Consider the following 20,822-nt stretch of genomic DNA (forward strand, 5'->3'; position numbering starts at 1 on the left):
TCAAAATTGAATTTACTCAAAGCAGACATCGGCTCAACAGATGTGGAACAAACTGTCACAACATCATAACAATCGTTAAAAAGCCTATTCGTTTTTCAAGAAATGACTTCATATTTTCAAGAGATTTATTTACCAAAATGGTTAGCTTACAGACTTATCCCTTGACAGACATGCAGAGTTAAAGGTTTTTATTATGGGTACATCATCAGCTTCCATGACGTTGTGCTGAGTCATAAGCAAACTTGGAACTTTTCTGTTATGCACCACTCTTTGTGTTTAGCAAGCAACCACTGAAGACCCAATGCATCTTTTGAGGAAAATTTATGATGACTTTGGCTGAAAAGCAGAACACAGAATGTATAGATTTAGCTGTAGAAGTTCACTCCGCTCGGACCCTTCAGAGTTCCATTTCTTCTATTCAAAACGAGTTTTATTTTATAAATCTTAGTTCTGTCTATTACTTTTTACATATTTACTTACATAAGCTGTATTAGGTTTATATTTCGATTTGTTTCTACTCACTGCTCTATATCTTTTTGAATTCGTGTTCTGAAAACATAATTTTGTAAGTTCTGTATTCATTTTTAGTATTATGTGTAGCTACAGAAGTGAATTTTCTTCTACCCTGCATTCTATAGATATAAGGCCACTTTTGTGTAGGAACCTTTATGTGATGTTGATACTGGCAAAGAGTTTTTTAGTGCATCTTTTTGTATTTTAAGTTCTTTCAGAGGCCTCAACGTATGTCTGTGCAAGTGTCACAGCCATATACTACTCTTTTTCAAGGGAAAAATGTGAAGGGCGAACACAAAATACCAGTTCTTGTAATCAATACTTCTTCCATAGAAAGTGACGATAGAATATGCCAATCAATAGTGACGATAGAATCAAAAAATCCCAATCAAATATAACAATTCCATCCCTCAACCTGGACACAATTATTCTCTGATTCTCTTTTCTGTATGGAAAATTTAACGATGGTTCATTTCAGTGTCCCGCGATAAGATTTTAGACACACAACTGTTATGCACTAACGAACCCCTATTAAATGCAAGACTTTAAAAACGCTCTGCTGCCTTCTGTTAAAGCAGTAGGAGAAGAGGGATGCTTGCATATCAATGATTGTCATCAAAGCTATGCAGACATTGAAATTCGTCCCTCTGTCATTATTAGTACTTCTTCAGTACCAATGTTTCCCACTGCAACTGCAATACACTGGTCAACTGAAAGTCAATGTTACCCAAAAAAATGTTCAAATCTGCTGGACATTTTGCAGCTAGCAACGATATTATATAACCTTTTGAGTGACAACAAATTTACAACTTAATTCATTATCACCTGCCCAGGGGCATTTGTCCGGGTTAGTTATTCATAAATTGCCATCTAATTGTATGAAAACTGCCCCCCCCCCCCCTCCCTCCTCCTGACATCAAAAATGTAATAGGTCGTAATAGTAGAACATTCGAATAAATAACAAACTTATTCGATTCATTAAATTAGCATCCTCTCCTTTATTTTTCATTGTACCGCCTTATAACTCTCGTTAATTACAATGATAGACATGTCACGTGATTTCTATTGCTTTTTGATTGGTCCTGTTAGAACAAACACATTACAATACTCACTACATTTTGAGCAAGCAACGCAACGACCATGCACCCATGTACAGCTCACAATCACAACCACAAAAAGCCAATCACTGCAACAGTGAAACCCCAATAAAGCGAACACCTTTTAACAAGTAAAATTTCGCTCGTTGCAAAATGGTGTCGTTCCAAGATGATGTCCATTGTTTTGCTGCAAAAGACTTTGATCGTAGGAAAGGAAATTATGAAGCAAAATTTGTTTGGTGTCCCTTCTTGTGACTTGTGCTTATATGCAGGGTTGCCGTCCTAAAAAAGTTAGAAAGGGGGGCTGTCCTGTAGGTAAATTCAAGAGGCTACACCCATGACCAAACCCAATATACTTCCATTTGTGTTGAAGACTCTCCGTTGTGTCTAGAAATCATTCCAACTTTCGATAAAAAGACTGATAAAAATTTGCTCATTTATGAGGAACAAACAGTAATTCGTTCAACCAAATATGAACCCAATTGTTAAGGAGGGCTAAGCCCCCTCCCCCCTTAGCCCCCTCTCCACGGCAATACTGCTTATATGAAAGTTTCACTGTGCTTCAACAATTTATAAACACTCTCGCTACAACAAGCAAGGTTGGGACTTTGCAAAGGGGTAGGAGACAGTTTCCGCGCACGTTTCGTTCAACATATCATTAGTACAACATACCAATTGATAACCAAATGTTTACATACTATGGCCACAAACACTAAACATACAGCAAAATCTCAACCGAAAATCCCACTACCCTATTTTCACTTTTCTCACCCACCTCTATGCAGAATCGACGGCTAACTAGCCACTTTGACAAGAATGAACTCCATCAACGCTACAATCGCCGCTAAAATGACTAGAAAGTCCTTTATCAGCTCCACCATAATCGATGTTCACCAGTGTCGCGTCCATTAACGCATTTGACACTATTCAAATTTCTGAACCGGCTATTCACAAAAACTAACATTGCACAAAAACAAGAGCGTTTGTTAGATAGGCAGAAAGAGCGACAATTTTACAGTATTTTACAATTTTGTACACACAGGAAAAACAATTGTTTTGCTGTATAAGCAAGATGTCATCGTGATTGTATATTTTTTGTTTTGTAAACATGAACAGATTTGTGGCCGCAAAAAATCTACAATTCGCAGTGAAAACACAGGAGAAATGCTCCCAATTTCTTTCGACTCAACTTTGCGTGAATTCTTCAATCATTTTTTCTGTGGGCTAGATTTTTCTTGAATCACATGTGAACTTTATCATTAAATCACAATTTATATGTCAGTAAGGGGAGATTCGTGCCGCCCAGGATATGCATAACTTTGCTAAGCTTGTTTTCTATTGGCTAAAAATGTTTTGTGGTTGACATCCCCCTACGCAAAGGTCTTTATCAATGGGAAAGCACACACAACGTTTCATTGGTGACTTACTGAAGTTAGCGAACAGTATTCTCTCACACAAGCTGATAAGAGCACAATGTTTCTGTTTAAAGCATTCTTAAATTTGACCTGGCTCTCTCTTTGGTACAACTTCTCAGTTGGTAAGTCTTTTTCGTGGTTGTATTAAATTTGATTGTTTATATTTTATTATGAAAAAGGTTTACGGTTTGATCAATTCCTTTAAATATGAACTTTAACCAAGCTGAAATTTATCCAGCTAGGTAAGAAACTTCGTTGTGCATGTGTAAAGCAAAATAAACCCGCCATTGGTACCGCAAAAGAGCGGCAACATAATAATCATACTGTAGAACCTTTCGTTTGACACTCGTCAGTGTATAAATGTCGAGTAACGTCCAAACGTAAGCAGAAAATTTATATCCAGATTAGGCAAACGCAACAAAGATTCCATAAATATACTAGAATGCGTGCGGTACAATATAACGCTATAATAACGATGAATGTAAGTAAATTGTACCAGGAAATTTTGTTTTAAGTAAATAAGACGTTCCGAGCATAACCCGTTAAGTTTTTTGACTTGATAACGGGCTATGCTCGAAATGTTGTTATATATTTAAAAAAAGTTCTCCTGGTACAATTTACTTACATTCATCGTTATTATAGGCAAAAACAAACTGCGTTACCGAAAAATCAGAGGCGTGACGTTCATTATTCTTGTGTAGTTTCAGAAAACATTTAGTCTCGTTATGCTAAGATTAAAATGCTAACAACTGTGCCATCACTGTTTTGAAATGTTCGTTTGAAGTATTCAGAGTGCATTCAGAGTGCATTCGTCTTGTTTACGATTTTTAGATTTTTTGAAAAGGAGTTAGCTTCCTCCTTTCTGTCTCCTCATATGTGAACATTTCAGTTTTATTGAACCTGTTGATATTAAAAGTTTACTTCAATGCTCACAGTAGCTCAATTGGACAATACTGTGTCTGTTTCTGACGACTTGTTACACGTCAGAACATTCGCCTTATTTCGCCAGGAGTGATAGAAAAGAAAGTAGAGAACAGAAGTATTTTTTGCAAAATGTGTGATGCAAGAAAATTGAATATATAATCAAATTGAAACTTTGCTTCGAAGGCTGGTTAGCTAAAACTGCAAAAACGATAACAATTTCCTTAGGGGTTCATAAAAGTTTTTATTTTCATAATGCAAACCAGAGACTTTCAAATCCTGATTTTAACTTCAAGATAAGACACTACAGCCCCGAAAGGCACGTTGTTTTGCTACCCACCTTCTCAGAACGCTAAGAAATCCAATCTTTACATTCTGGTTTATATCCTGCAACGAAACCTTTCACAACCCTTTGAAAAATGTCCTAAGGTTGTGAAGAACATCAGGAATGTTGTTAATTTTGATCCAGTATTGCAACATCGTTAACAAATGCATAATATTTCTTTCAACTTTTCCACTTAACATCTTCTTGCAGTCATGCAACAACACACCCCCAGGCACACAAGAGTCGATTTCATGTAACCTTTAGTGATCAGGGATGATAAAATAGGTGATGCCTTCTATGAGAGCATTCAATTCCACCCGATCCATACATGCTGTTGTCCAATGATTAGTGTGATAATGAATTTTGAGGTTTCTACATTCCTTACAAGAGACAGTGCTGTAAAACAACACCAAACGCTTTCTACACAATCCTTAGCATATGATGTGTTGTCAAATGAGTTTCCATTGATCTTTGATCTCGTAACTCGTTTCTTCCTTCAGATTACGAAATAAAAAGATTAACTCATATAGTTCAGGATACCCTAACCTCTACATGCAGGTTGGGGGACGGTGCCCTCGATGGATATCTAGCAAGGTGAAACGATTTGCTGAATGTCATATACCCAAAAGGATCTTTTCTTGACCCTAACGATTGATGATTTCCTAATTCGATCAGCAGTCTCCTTGACGTCTATGACATTAAATTAGTCACATCATCTTTTCAAGATTCGCTATTCCGGTCCTATATTTGTTATAACTGTGAAACTACTGCCTCTTCACTTGGTAAGAGAAAGTTTTCTTATAAATAAAGAGACTTACCCAAAATATTCAACTTTCCTTTTCCGCTTTCGAACTGTGCAAAAATTAGATTTCAAGTTAATTCCTTTAAGCTTTCTTAAAAAGTGTAGATTAGCTGTCTCCTTCACTTCTCGCTTCATACAACCTATAAACAAATGGGAATTTTTATCTTTCTCTCCTTTTGTCCCACTTATTAAGAGATTCGCTTCTCCGGGGCATTTGCTAAGTGGGACAGATATTCTATGCCCCCTGTATGGTTTGACTGAACGGGAGTATACTGTTTCTAGATTCTAGTTCTGACTCCCGAAGGTTAGAGGACTGTGAAAGTAACTGGCCTACATTTGAATCACGAAACAAAGATCCAACGAAGGTTGAAAATACAACAATTTATATTTTATCACAAACGTAATGAAGCTCCTTTAGCAAACGTACGAGCGTCTAAGGTATATTCTGCTAAAATTGCTACAGCAAGACTTTATTTCCCCTCAAGACGTAGATTCAGAAGCGATTGCCTTTATTAAACATCTTAGATTACTTTGACAACAATGTCTTACTTGACCCGCTGAAGAACAGACCGCTATACGAAAGAGTTTCAAAACACTATTCTCGTCATATGGCAGCCGTTAACTTTTTATTGATTGAGTAGTTTTGCAGAAAGCAATTTTGTTTGCATCATGTTGGAGAATTTGGTTCATTGATTCAATTCAAGCCTTGTCGATAAAATCCAGCAATTTAGTATTTTTTACGACCTCAAATCACCTCATTTTATTAACCATTTGTCTGTTTAGTAACACAATCTTGCAATCGCCATTGGTTTTCAAAGCACAAAGGTAGGTCATAGTTGACAACCTCCACGACCGTTACTTTTGTCTGGCAAATTCTCTCGTCTATTTCGCTGGAAATCAAACGAAAAGAAAGCAAAGCTTGTTTTGGTACAAGGCAAGGTTTTAATCTGATCGCTATAAACAAAAAATGGTTGTTTTTCGGTAGCCTTTCCTTAACTTCATATAACTGAATTAGGATATGACGTTTTCTGACTTTAGTCGTAAAGTCTGCGATCTATAAATTTGATTGTTCTGCAACAGTCAACAAATGAGATAGAGATAAGTGGAGCAGAGACATTGAAAGCGAAATTTTGTTAGATCTGTTATTACAGTGACCCTAAAACCGATGGCAAGAGGTCTCTCCTCACATCTATTGCCACAGCAACTTTTTCCTTGCAGTTTGCTGCCCCCTTATTGAGAGATGCTCCTTTTTATCTGTGCCCCTAGTTTTTGCTACTTTTCATCATTAAACATTGGCTGATAAAAGCTACATCTAGTAGGGAGCAGAGCATTCTCTAGCTTTTGGAATCAAGGGTAGTCTCCAGATCCCATCGGCTGAGAAATTGAGTGAGCCATATTTACTTGAAAGCACTCTTAGATGGTAAAAAAGCACCTCGTATTTTGAAGGTAATTTCCTATCCAGAGTCATTTCACACCCTCGTGCCCCATAGCGATGGGCAAGGATGTAGGTGGCTAGCTGATGCATATAGGAAACCGTAGTAAAATCAGTGTGGGAGAAACTTCCCATCCTTAAGACATAGGTTCCCTCGCTTTCATAAAGTTATCAAATTGCATAATAAGATCCCTTGTCGCCATTCCTGCATTGTGGCATTGTGTCATTGTGTCATTTAATAGTGTATATCCAGTAGCGTAGCGAGGGGGAGGCAAGAGGTGGTGGCAAGAGGGGGAGGCAAGAGAGGGAGGCAAGACGCCCCCTCCAAATGACAAATGTTTCTTTGAAAAAGGGCATTAATGTTCAGTAGAGTGTGGACCCCCAATTTTTTCTTGCTCAATTCACCTTTGCCACCCCCCTCCAATCTTACCACTCTGGCTCCGTTATTGGGTTTATTTTTTCACTGATTTACTCTCTTAGTCTAGTTATTTATCCAAACAGATTATCAGCAGTTGAATTTTCTAGAGGGAGTGCAGTTGGCAGAGGACAGGATAATTAGGCAAACATCCGTCCTCGTTTTAGACATTGAAAGTTTGTAAATTCAATTTAGAAACAATTTTTTGGATGTACAAATATTGAAAATGGCTTTGAAACAAGCAAAAATGATGAATCGCGCATAAGCTTTTCGTCGAACACCCTTCAGAGTACAAAACGTCAGATGATCGAAAATTCCAAGCTAGGATGTCTACATATACCTCCTGTTCCAATTTTATGTGAATGATTGTGTTGTTATTAAATATATTGCCGTTTATGTTGTAACTACCACTGTTCGCTGAATCAGCGTGAAATTTTTGCCAAAATTAACCTAGTTGGTTAGAAAGCAACGACCTAGCTGGGTAAATTTTATGTGGGTAAATGTTTCTTAATTGAGATGCTGAAAAAAAATTAAGGCGGGGTTGTGCCTGACTGCATGCAAGCTTGCTACGAGCAATGAACAGAGTTGGTGGCTTTGCCTATAAAATATCTTAAATAATATAATTATTTTTGTTTAATAAACCAGCGAAGTTATCACGTTGCAATTACTGTAGAAGCGAACTTCTCTTTTAGAACATAATTTAAAGAAAAAATCATGCCACAACTTGTTAAAGCGTTTGCGACGCGATTAACCACGGTTATAATACGGACCAACCATAGCTAATCGTTTTATCGCAATTTTTAAGATCTCTTATCATCGGACGAACCACCAAAGAAGATTAAGGTGCACCATACCAGTTACATTGACCTTGTCGAATTACACGTGCAGTTAGAATGATATCCACCTTATGCAGACTTTTAAGCCCTGGCAAAACGACTAAACATTTAACTAAACATTTCACTTGTTTTTTGTTTAGTGAAGTTGAGCGAAGTTTAGCAAGGGTGGCAAAACGTGACTAAACTTTTCATTAAACTGCACTCAACTTTTTTGAACTGCGAGCTGTCTATGACGCTGTTGGCTTGTAGGGGATTTTGCATAGGAGTTTGTTTTTAATTTATTTAAATGCATGCATAAGCAGTGGATAAAAATGAGAATTGGATGCAGCGGCGGGGAAAGAAAAGACTTTTTAGCACATTAACAACAAAGTTGACTGTTGAAGAAGACACAGTAGCGTACAACAAGATATGCAGATGTCTCATAAAGGCTTTTGGGTCACGTAGAGACAGGAAAACCTACGAAAACAGACGAAAACCTTTGGATTTCCACAGATAGTGCGCTTGCGCGATCACAACAAATGTTTAATTGGTGGCAAAACGACTAAACATTTGCTAAATAACACTAAACAACGCTAAACATTTTTGGCCAGGATCAAACTTTGCTCAACAACACTCAACACGACTAAACAACACTAAACAGGGTGGCAAAACGACTAAAATTTTCACTAAACTTTTGAATAAACAAAAGTTGAGTGAAATGTTGCCAGGGCTTTGAAGATGGTATGGTTGGCCTCGTCCAAGACCTCAGCTTTCATGTTTCCTTATAGAGAACGATATGTACTGGATTATACCCTCAAGCATTATTTGCCTTTTATTGATCCTTTAAGACCGTCCCTTACGTCTATCACTTATGTTTATCTTCTCATATATCACACATAATGCTGCATTAATCGCCATTGGTTTAAGAAGCATTGTTGTCAATCCGCGATCTTCTTAAACTCTGAAGGCGATTATTAGTAGAGGATTGTTATCGTGGTATTACCTCAACCAACGCAAGAATGCCAGCATATCGATTTTCAGAACTTGCTCAAATACAGCCGAGTCCTGATATAGTATCATTGGATTAGGATCCATATCATGGGGGTGGGTGCTTACCCAGTACCCTGGCTACCAGAACCACATATTCGAGCGCAGAAATAGAAGGAAGGTAGAGGAGAAGCGCGCTCCTTTATCCCATTACTGCGATAAAGGAGCTTCTCGTTAAGTTTTAGTTCTCTTAAAATTAGTGCCCATTTATTTCTCTGTTTAAAAGGGAACATGAAGTATGGCAATTATTAAGAGGGCTCTCTGATTCCACTGTCCAAACGTTGCTTGTTGTGCCTATAAGCGGGTTGCGCCTGTCAAAAGAGCCCCATTCAAGAGCTTCGTATCATTGGGTCTAACACTCTCTTGACTGTAACAAGCAGTGTGACTATGAATAAAGTGATAATAAGAGAACCTATCAAAAGCTTTGTTGTAAAATAATGCTCTTTCAATCATGTACAACTGTGAAATTACTCAAGGCTGTACACATACAATAAATTTGTACCTGGTCAGGCGACTGAAGGCCTTCTTCCACAATGGTTGGTTTCCTATAAAATGCGATAATTAACTTTGTGAAACAAGATACACCAAAAAGAGAGTCTACGGAGGCCCTTTGAGCCTGATATTGGGACAATTGCCTTGGAACTCTGGACCTTTAGATGACTCTAGCACTCTATTTAGTACTAAAAGGTCATGTGCTACTGAGTGCCCGGCACACATTAGAACACGTTTCGGGCCTTCACACTTACTTCATTCGAACCTGCTGACGATCAGCTGTTGTAACCTAAAGAACCTGAAATCGTTATGCCACACAACTATTTCTCTAGATGCAAAGACCGCCTTGGCGAACTTATGAGAATGGATCAGCCTTTTGGTTGATATATACCTATTTTTAAACGCTTGAATACATGTCTAGAATCTTGGCAATAATGTGTTACACTGATTGAGAATATTATCTTTGGAATATAAGCTAAAGTTTCAGTGTGTGAATTGGGAACAGCGAATCTTCTTTCAAGCAGAATTTTTACCAACAGAGTTGTTTTTCTTTCTTAACATTTTTGGTGCGTCGTCTCTCATTTCACTACTATATTTTATCAACCTTTTCGCAAAGATTGTCTCAGCTTGAAGACATTTTTAAGCTACTATTTGCTCTGTAACAACCACACACAATTTAGCTTGACTGCATTATTTCAGTATTCAAAGGGTAAATCTACACTGTACACTGCAGTATGATGTGCAGCTTCACTTATTTTGATATGTATCCTTACAGCCTGGGCCAAGTTTAGAGCTTTTCGTTTGCATTAGCTATTTCAAAATGCTGAACTTTAAATTTCATTTTTTCTACATATCTCTTATTTGTTATTAAAAACAGACTTAGTATATCTGTTGTAAGGAATTCTCCGATGTTTAAAAATATTGTTCTTTAGAGTTAGAATTTGAAAAAGGTTGTGAAGGCAGTGAAAAAATCTGTGACAAAATTATTTTCACTGTCGACTAGAGGCCCATATATTTTGAAAATATGTTGAAAGTGTGCTTAACTGGAAGTTTCTTACTGTAAATTCTTGCTTATATTTTGAACAATCTTTTTATCAAATATTTAAGTGTTAAAGAATTGTATGTCTGTACAAATTTGAAACTTCAAGGATATCAAAGAAGAAAGACTATTTAGTAAGCAGCGGAGCTGAGCAAATTAAGATAAGCACTTACTGGCAAAAAGAATATAGTTTTAAATCAAGATTTGAGTTTAGGACAACATTTCATTCCTTTTTTGAAAAAGTTTTATTTTTTGTTGTCAAGTTTTATAGATGTAGTAGAAACGTACTGTTGAATTAAGAATTAAGATAGATGTTTTCAATTATTAAAAAGGTATTTTCCATGGCTAAAATATTTTATGATTATCATACAAATCAAAAATGTCATTGTAGCATCCACAGAGAAATTGTTCTTGGATTTACTAGTTTCATGATACCAATAAATCATTTTTTTATTCATGATGAATCGGAGGAAAAAGTTTATCCGGCTTTATCTAAGTACACACTCACCTTGTAACAGAATAGACAAATACAATACAATTCTAGAAATTTGACCAATGGGGTCAAAAGGCTTTTGAAATTCTCAGAATTATAACTGGTTTTTCATTTCAATTGCCTGCAAAAATCTTCTAGTTGTAGACAGAGTGCAGAATAGATACACGACTCATGTCACCATAAAATAATCTATATCGCCAACTGAACATTTTATCTTTCAATGCGGTCCAGCCAGTAGACAGACGGTAGGCTCTTGTTACAGACAAAACCAGATTGTCACCTTGGCTGAGTATGACCTGGTCCAGTTTTATCGGCTAAATCTTTAAAAAAATAATGGTTTAGTTATTGAATTTTCATTTTGCAACAGAGAAGGAGACACGAAGAATAATCTTATTACAGTATTGCTTAGAGCAGGACGTTGTAGAGAAAAAACAGTGTTGGACACGTAAAATTATAGGAATCTTTTCTGTGCACCAATAAATTTTGGCAGTACATAATTTTTATGTAAAGAGCCTAGCTCAAGGTTTCGTTTCTTGAGTTCCTCTTCTGAGCACATTGTAAAATTTATTTTTCGCTTATTCTTATTTGCACAATTACTGTCATGAAAGTAGCACAAATGCAAAAAAATATTTCGGAATTTCGCTTAAAATTGTGGATAGAATTTAAGGCTTCTAAATGCAGGTTATTGCAACTCCTTGATTATCAAGAATGCTAAGATATTTTTTGCTCTGCTTTCGGGGATCGATCAAAAAATCGCCTTTATAACAAGAACAAAATTGGTTAAAATAGCCTGAAGGCTGCATTTATTAGTATCTGATCCAAAGCCTTTCGTGACACTTCTGATGCTAACCTATCTTAGTCTTTGAGGATCTAAAGATAAACTGATGCATTGTACTCAGGATGATAAATGTAAGGTCGTATGGTAATAGATTAAGGGTTGATTATCCCAGATTATCCCAGATTAAAAGGCCTTGAAGTGACTTAGGGTGCAATGGGATTATCCACTTCGATTCTAAATATCCACGTTATATCTCCAATTTTATGAAGCTTAGTCTGAACAAGCCGTTATTGGCATGCCATACCAGGGAAAAGAATAATTCTTCAATTGATTTCTCGAATATTTATCCCATAATTTATTGTAACACGCCCCATCTTAGGTAATAATCCAGTGCTTTAAAGTATTTAGGACCTAATTCCACACCATTCAAGAGACTCGATTTACTTCTAGTCTCATTGTCCATATCACATTTGTTTGAAGGAAGAGGCATTTTTTGCCGATAAACGATCTCTTTATAAAGTACAGAAAAACTACATGCCAAAATGGTTTCACAAAAATACAGGTATCAGACAATTTGCTTCGCGGAAAAACTTAAAACTTGATTGGAAGAAAGTCCATAAATACTGCGAAATGGATATCGAGGCCAGTTTTTTGCCTTTTGACCCAAGATAGTCAATTGGTCATAATTTAGCCATTAAATAAAGTCTTATTTCGATCTTTCCCGTTTGAGAGGAGCAATTTGGAAGGAGTATTTTTGTGGTATATTATGATACAATGTAACATTCAAAGTTGCTTTAAAGAGTATTAAAAAATGCATCAGATTTCAATCAGTTCTAAAGCATTTTTTTCTGCTTTTAATGGAGTATATTAAGCTTTACTAATAGCAGGCTGAATGATCTTGATAAAGAGAAAATTCTTCTTCATTTGCTTATAGTGAACGCTGATAGCGTCCTTTCCTTGGCAAGGTGTTGCAATGAAGGAAAAAGGTCTGCAAAGCTTGTTAGTGGCCAGACGTCCTGCCTGAAGAAGCCAGTTGCTTTCTCTCAACCATCCAAGCTGTGCTTGTCCATGTTCAAAGTCTGTTGTTTGGCCAAGGAAAGGGATCAAGAATGTATCAACGGAGAGAATCTTTCAAGGTTTGTTCTGACATTCATTCATGCTAAGAAAGTTAATTCAACTCTATGTAGTTAATAATAGACAATTTTTTGTACATTCTAAAAAGTTGCATAAAAAGTTACTGTAATACCTTAACTACACGCTACGTTACATACAAAGACGATACCCCGGGGAGCATCAGTTCTGTCTACCCCGGGCACGTTTGTAATAACAAATACAATATACAATTACAGGCACGCCGGAGCCGGGGGGTGGGGGGAGCTTTAGCTCCTTTACCCTCTTGCTAAACTATGAAACTCAGGTAGTGGTATCAAGGTCATTGGGGAAAAACCACCATCAAAGTTTGCCTATTTGTTTAGAGCTTCCCGCCCCACTCTAAAATGCACTACGGCGTTCCTGCATTACGACTGAGAAATTTCACAAGAAAAGAATTCACTAGCATTTTCATCTGAATAACTGTTTATACCTGACGTCTTTGTTTGCTTTTAGAGCCACTTTGAGAAGCGAGTTCTCCTGCACAAAATTTGCTCATAAGAACACCCTGCATGGCTCTTCTTTCCTGGAATGTTGTGAATGTTGTCAGTTGGGTAAGATTGCAGCCAATAAGAACAAAACGTGCAGCAACGACGACATACCTTTCAATGGAACCTGTGGAGGAATCTACAAACGGTGCTGCAAAGTTGCTCGCAAAGGTAACTGTTTTACTGATAAAGGGCCATCGAAAGCTTGACTATCTATGACTAACCCCCAAGCCCCAATCCCCGAACCCCCTCCTCCCTCGCTATGAATTTCGCGCCAAAGGCTCTGAACTGAATCACTTTGCAGCAAGATGAGATTAGGAGAAGTTGCATACATTATCATAATTCATTAGATCTGTAATTCATGAAGCATTCCTAATTCTCCATAGATATAGAGAATTCCGGACCTACACTTTGTAAATATGCCAAGTGTCAGCAAGAATGTCTCCAGACAAAGTCAGGTCCGATCTGCTCGTGTCGCAAAGGATTCCGACTTGCTAACGATTCTAAATCATGCCAAGGTAGGTCCCACTAGTTTGTTTTGAAATTATGAGAAAATGAATAGAAATACAGAAAACTTTTTCAGAATTCGATAAACAGTGGTGTGCTGTTAACTTCTGTGAGTAAAATATTCAGGTTAACGTGGGTGACCATAGGTAGGGAGGATCTCAAGAGCTTTCAGGTAAGATTAACTCAAGTTTGGTAGAAAGATCCACCCAGTGGGCACACTGAACCAGTAATATGCCACCCACACATTTTCTTTTAATTAGTAAGCAAACTTTTTCCTCAATATCGCCTTTCACTTTCAAGTTCAAAGCTAGACATTTAAATAAGATTCGAATCGAGGCTACAAAAGGTAATCGAGGATAGAACAAGGTGATCTGTAGAACAAGAGTGATTTTTTTCGTTTTCGAGAAAAATTCATTTGTTACGAAAAATCAACCTGAAAACTCTACCGGTCTTCTGAACACTAACCCAAATCTCCCTTCTTCCATAAATTTTTCCCAAATTAAATCTTTTATTATGTTTCAATAATATTTGTTTTTCTCTTTTGTTAAACAGTCTTGTGTTACTTTCTCTCAAGTAAAAAGCCCTGCATGCCTTTGTATTTCTCTAACCGTATCACTTTGATATACCAAAGCCCTCGATAACGAATTAACACAATTCAGCTGCCAGGGTTTATTACAAATTGTCTGATTTTTCATTGATTTATGAACCTTACAAGCGTTTCTATGTAAACTGAAATGGATCACCTCATTTAGAGGAAAATTTAAAACCACGATAGAAGGAAATTTTTGCGCTGGTTTCACTTTCATACAAATCTTGTTATTTGCCTCGAGGAACTTTGCACAACATTCATTCCATTTTCTTGATCTGTGTGAGTACAGCACTCCTTCGAAAACGCTTTTTCCGAAGATTCGATGGTTTTTCTTGGTCTGATGTCCCTTTCCAGCGTGATCATAAAGAGACAACTATACCCATTCAAAGATTTCAGCTACGGGAGAGCAACTCAAGCCCTAGATTAATGGATCTCGTAACATGGGTGCCATAACGCTTATATCTCTCCCCCCCCTCACGTCCCCAATGCTGAACGTCCTGGTTATTTCTTCATGCAAAATTGTTTACTTCGTATAAGCATCATTCTTTGCTTCACCCTTTTAATAAAAGAACATTTCTCACAATAAATTACTTTTATACAAACTCAAAATGAATATTGACTAATTTTTACTATTTTTCAGTTTATTCTTACTCGTTTCTAAAAGTAACAATACCTTGTATCTTTATCATGTATTCTATTCTTGCATTTATTATCGCGATGCTATTTGTATTTGTTGCTACCTAGCATCCGAAGGTAGTTTTTAGGACACTGAGAAGCTATGCTTATCGAGCAATGTCCTGGTCATTCCTCTCGATGTGACCACACCTCGTGATTCCTACGCCTGGAATTACAGAGAGCTGGCGACTCTCCTCACTCTGGGTGAAAGTTTGGTTATGCCAGGGACTCGAACCACGGACCCTTGGGTCTGTAGTCAACGCCTCTAACAACTGAGCCATCCTCGCACCTATGGCGATGCTTCGTATTTCTTCAAATTTGCTTAGCTTCATCTACTCGTTGGCTACTCTAACATACTTTTCAATCATGAGTCGTGTAAAGTTATTTAATTTCATGAGGGCAGACTTGTTCTTTCCACAAATCATTTTCATATTCACCACATGATAATAAATTGGCATTAAATCCTTAGTTCAAAAACATTTTTCCTATGAACATGTTTACGTTTATGATGTAGAATGTCATATCATTCATACTTCCTTGCATCACAGATATCGACGAATGCAAGAAAGGAACACACCAATGTATCTCTGGTTGGGAATGCAAAAATCTTATCGGCTCTTACAGATGTCTTCGCAATTTTGTTAGCAGCAGAAAATGTCGACGAGGATACAGAATTGAAAACGGCATCTGTAGAGGTATGAATGACAGTATAAATATTGTTTAGGTATAAATATTATGCAAGGTTTAGTAAGAGGTATGTTATTTTAACAACATGAACTCATGTTGATTTGACCTTACGACTGTTTGGAGTACTTTGGTCATTGAGTAAAGCCAAAAGCGACATACAACTTGACCTTAATCAAAATCTAAGTGCAATTTGTCATTTTGACCAAATCTCCTAATTTTTTGCTGGATGTCTTTTGTGACATTCTTAACCGTACATTGAAGCAGTTAGAAGTGAATGATTGATAAATTAAACTTTGATTTGCAATCATTCTTAGATATAGACGAATGCACCTCAGGAATTGCAAAATGCGCAAAAGGCACTGTTTGTGAGAATGTCCTTGGGGGACATCTATGTACCCAGAAACTGGTTGGCCAAAAATGTGCCCGTGGATATTATATCTCTGGAGCACGTTGCATTGGTAAGATTTTTTCTCGTTGTAACAGACTAAAGGGATTCAATTTTGATAATTCAAGATGTGAATATAAGATAAATTTTTCTTTTCTGTGAAGCAAACAAACATTAAACCCCTACTATGACCTTGTGATTGATTCAACGCAGATTGATAAAAATTATACCTGGAATTATATATAATTAAAATTATATATGTTTAACAAACGATTGCAGCCTAAACTTTAACAACTCTTTTTCAGATGTAAACGAATGTAGAATGCCAAAACTTTGTGGCAAAGGACAACGCTGTGTCAATACCTATGGCTCATATCATTGTGCCTCTGCTATTAAAAACTGTCGAAAAGGATACCAGTGGAGTAATTCTTCAATGGCATGTCTCGGTATGTGTATGATTGAGACAATATGAGGCATTTTTATCTAAATGCTACCAAATCTTTCTACCCAGATAACTATGCTACTTTCATATTTGATACACATTTTTAGCTTAAATCAAAACACAGACACAGATAGTTCCATCAAGGCTCAAACAATAATATAAGCAAACGTTAGCAAGAACACAATTTTGAATTTTATACATCTTTATCATAATATGTACATAATTTTGAAGCAACACTTCTTTGAATAGATAATTTAAAAAACATTTCTAATTTACTTTGCATTATTAATAAGAATCTTTTCTACTATGTTATGGCCACCAGATGAAAATGAATGTGTTACTGGCTCCCACAATTGCCAAAGTGAAGGAGAGTCTTGCAGAAATACCCATGGCTCGTATCGGTGCTTTTGTTCCAGAGGCTTCTTCAGAACGAACGGCAAATGTGAAGGTATGTGTCACTAATGATTTTTTATCTGCATTCGTGTTTGCTACTACCTAGCTTCAGAGATACATAACTTAAGAAAATTAACATAATTAACATACATAATTTAAGACATAGCAACGTTTTAACCTGACAGTCTTCAAAGCACAGTTTTCAATTCGGAAAATTTTCAACCAATGTTCTGACGTTTTATACTCTGAAGAGTATCAGACAAAACCTCTAATATTTTTCAAAATGTTTGCTTTTTCAGAGTAATGTATGCTTTAATTGCTAGAGCTTCCTAACAAGAATTGCAATTAATAAATATCAAGAGATATTAAACTGCACGACATGTTTGACAATATTGTCGCCGCGGTTGAAAATTCCTTCTTCAGGGCTGCTTAATTGTCAACACAATCTGATTTTAAGTATAATTCTGAACGATTCCATTGAAAAATCAAATAATGAAAAAGAATGCAACTATCTTAAAAATTCTGGTCAGCAGTGTCCGTGTGCAATGCTTATCATTAGATGTTTGTTAATGCTTGCTAATGTTTACCAATGTCTGCTAATGTTTACTAATGTTTGTTAATGTTTACCAATATTTGCTAATGTTTACCAATGTTTGCTATAGATCGTGATGAGTGCACTTTATACAAAGGACGACTCTGCAATCACAAATGTACAAATCTGCCTGGATCATACAGATGTGACTGCCTTTCTGGTTTTGAATTAGCAAGGAACAAAAGAACCTGTCTAGGTACGAGTCTTTTAAGAGAATCGGGATAATAATTTTACAATTCGCCAAATGAAAGGAACGTTGCAAATTAATAAACAAAATTCTCGGTATATTGTATCTTATACTATAAATGCGTTGATCCAACTCACCTTAAATTGAGAAAAGTAACTGAGCTTGCGACAATATACTTCTTACAAGGAATAACTTATTTTTTCATTCCGGGCTATATTTACTTCTTAAACTTCAAAAGTATTTTTATGATTGATTGTTAGTTAAAGAAATGTAAAAGGACAATTGCGATCACCAAAAAGCATGGTAAAGAAAAGCAAAGCATACCAAAAGATGATGCAGTAATTTATCAACTAATACCGGAATGAATTTTGTACCTGTTTTGTGTCATCGGAGAGGGAGGGTGTACAAGATCGCCAGGTTTTCTTAAAAGCCACGAGAGTTGAGACAGTGATTAAGTAGTTATATAACTAAGATTACCTTAGGGATATACGTGTTTTTTTACCCAGTCACTCGGTTAAAAATTCTGTAGTTGTTATAGTCATGAATTTACAGGCCATTCTGCTTACAACTAGCTTTTTCATTCAGATATAAACGAATGCAGCAAAGACAATGTGTGTGCTACTGGTGAAAGCTGCTTCAACATGCCAGGGACATACAAATGCATACAAACAGGATGCCCACGCAACTACTTGCAGAAAACCTCGAGGTTGGCTTGGTTATCTTCTGCTTTGAATCACAGTCTCAGTTTTTCACGAATGTTTTTTCTACATCGCGAGATTTTCTACATTTGCTATAAAATCAACGAACGTTACAGATAATCGTCAAGCCTACACTCGAATTGTGATTGTTATTACTTAGTGTGCATCATTTTAGACACAGAGGACCTATGCTTATCGAAAAGTGTCGTTGTTTTTTCTCTCCATGTGGCCATTACTAATGATTCCTATGCCAGGAATTTTAGAGGGCTGGTGACTCCCCTCACTCTTTGTCAATGTTTGGTCACGTCAGGTACTCGAAGCACAGACTCGTGGAACTTTAGCCGCGACGGTGACCGTTGAGCCATCTTCACACCTAGAGCCCAACCTTTCATTCCTTCTAGATAATGCTGCAAACTGCAACATAGAAGTTAGCTTTAAAACCTTTTAAAGGATCTCCTCGTTTAAAGGAGTCTTTGAAGCTACGATCTGTGTAGTCTCAAAATATTTGAAACCTTGTTTCTCTATTTGTCGGAGTTTCAATGGGATTTACAATATTTTTGGCGGCAGAGGCCAGAAAAGGCTCTTATCTCCAGCTAAAACCAATCACTCATTGGAAGAAAAACTACGCTTCTGTCAAATACCAGGAATTATCGCTGGATCTTTCTAAGGTCAAAGTTATTTATAATTTCCTAGGTCATAATTGCAGGCTCGTTTCTGAGCAGTCTAATTGAAAGCCAACATTATGTAGTTCTTGATAATTAAAAGCTTTAACAAGACTGTTTTATTGGATTTTAGAAGTTGCAAGCTTGAATGCCCCCTTGGCCTGGACTGCAGTGCAATGCCAGTTTCTATTAAGTGGTTTACTGTCTCAAGACGAGGCCCCGTAAGACAATTTGGATTCAGGCTCATCTATGATGTTGATGTAAGCACAATATTTGACGTGAGAAGAGTTGAGTTCAAGTTTACAAAAGGTCAGTTAATCTTTTAAGATGTACCTGGAGAGCCTCTTAAGTTGTACATGGTTTTTAAGTCATAGGAAATCTTTTCCATACAATGCGCTAAGCGTACATTGATGTATGGTCTCATCAAGATTAAACTGAATTTTGTGAGCAAAGAGAAACTTTGTTGGACCAGGTCATTTTGCCAAAATTTGTTCTTTTCACAGAGGATCAGTTAATTCTCGTTGGAGTGTCTCTTAAACTTGATCTAGAGCAAATAATGCGATATACGTTGATATTAAAGTCAATGTTACTCTCCCAATAAAGCAAGCACAAATAAGGCCATCTTTGAGCCAATATGTTACAAATACCACCCCAACTTAAAGAGTTTAGGTAGGCTCCTTATGCTCTTATGTTTTTGTTTGTTGACTATGGTATTTTTCTAAAAACGTCTTTTTAATTCATAAAGATATCTTTCTTTTTTTAAAGTTTGCTCTTCCTTTTTTTACAGGAAACGAAAAGTCTTTGTTTGGTCTGCAAAAGTACGGATTCTCAAAAGTAATCATATATAACAAGGTTCCTCTTGACACAACGAAGTACTATCATTTGAAAGTTATCGGAACTGCAGTTCAAGGCTTAGGACGCCGAATTTCATTTGAATACAATCTCCACTCTTTTATATATGTGCTCAATTAATTAAAATAAAGTACCGAGAGCATACAATCAGCAAAGAAGAAACTTTTAAAAGCACTCATAGCTTTGTTTGTATTGAAGCAGAGATGAATTGCGACACTTGCTGGAGGCTTGAAGATTCTTGTAAGAAATTTGCCCCATCTTCTATTTGTAAATATCTAACATCGCATCACGTATGACAGTAGTTTGACTGATCAGTTCACGCCGAAGGATTGCCTCTACGATTGAAACCTTTCTTGGATGAACAATGTTCCGGAATTTTTACATTGAACTTCATTTATATGTTGTATAAATGTGCAAACGGATTTTCTAATGCCGGTTTTAATTTCAGACGCTTTTCTTAAATATATATATCATGTTTTTCTTTTTGTAGACCTTTCAGTTTCCGTTTTAGTTAAGTTATTGGTTCACATGATGTTTTCTTTAAATAATGAGTTCTATCAGTTTAATTTTGTTGCCTTGTAACTAACTTCAAAACTATATTTATCAATCACATTTTATATAACGGACCTTGTGATAATGTACGCTTTTCACATTTTAAGAAATATGGATTAGTGTTTGTGTATAACGTAACTGTTTTTACAAGTTAACATATTTTGACTTCAACTGAAACTCCAGTTAGATGAGGTATAGAAAATATGTGTTTTTCTTGTTTTATTCTTGTCGAGTTTCAGCAACTCAAACTCTTCTTCCTTTAGACGAGAAGGATACTCAATTAATATCTAACACAAGAAGTGCACTAAATAAAGCGGAACATATCCAATGGCTTCACCATAGACAGGATTAGAAAACTGGCAGAAAAAGGGTTCCAAGTT

General features: G+C 36.5%; 1 protein-coding gene across 1 annotated transcript; it reads left to right on the forward strand.

Annotated features, from left to right (window-relative positions):
• Positions 1-2,986: 2,986 nt before the first annotated feature.
• On the forward strand, positions 2,987-20,644 carry LOC135686134 (uncharacterized). Its single transcript, XM_065202311.2, has 12 exons — positions 2,987-3,147; positions 12,519-12,720; positions 13,190-13,392; positions 13,608-13,739; positions 15,541-15,687; positions 15,994-16,137; positions 16,370-16,510; positions 16,829-16,954; positions 17,562-17,687; positions 18,264-18,384; positions 19,172-19,347; positions 19,826-20,644. The coding sequence occupies exons 1-12, from the start codon at positions 3,084-3,086 to the stop codon at positions 20,008-20,010; spliced, it is 1,767 nt and encodes a 588-aa protein (XP_065058383.2). The 5' UTR covers positions 2,987-3,083; the 3' UTR covers positions 20,011-20,644.
• The last annotated feature ends 178 nt before the right edge of the window (positions 20,645-20,822 follow it).

The sequence above is a fragment of the Rhopilema esculentum genome, chromosome 6 (genome assembly GCF_057945365.1).
Source record: "Rhopilema esculentum isolate cy_ngs chromosome 6, ASM5794536v1, whole genome shotgun sequence".
Classification (NCBI taxonomy): domain Eukaryota; kingdom Metazoa; phylum Cnidaria; class Scyphozoa; order Rhizostomeae; family Rhizostomatidae; genus Rhopilema; species Rhopilema esculentum.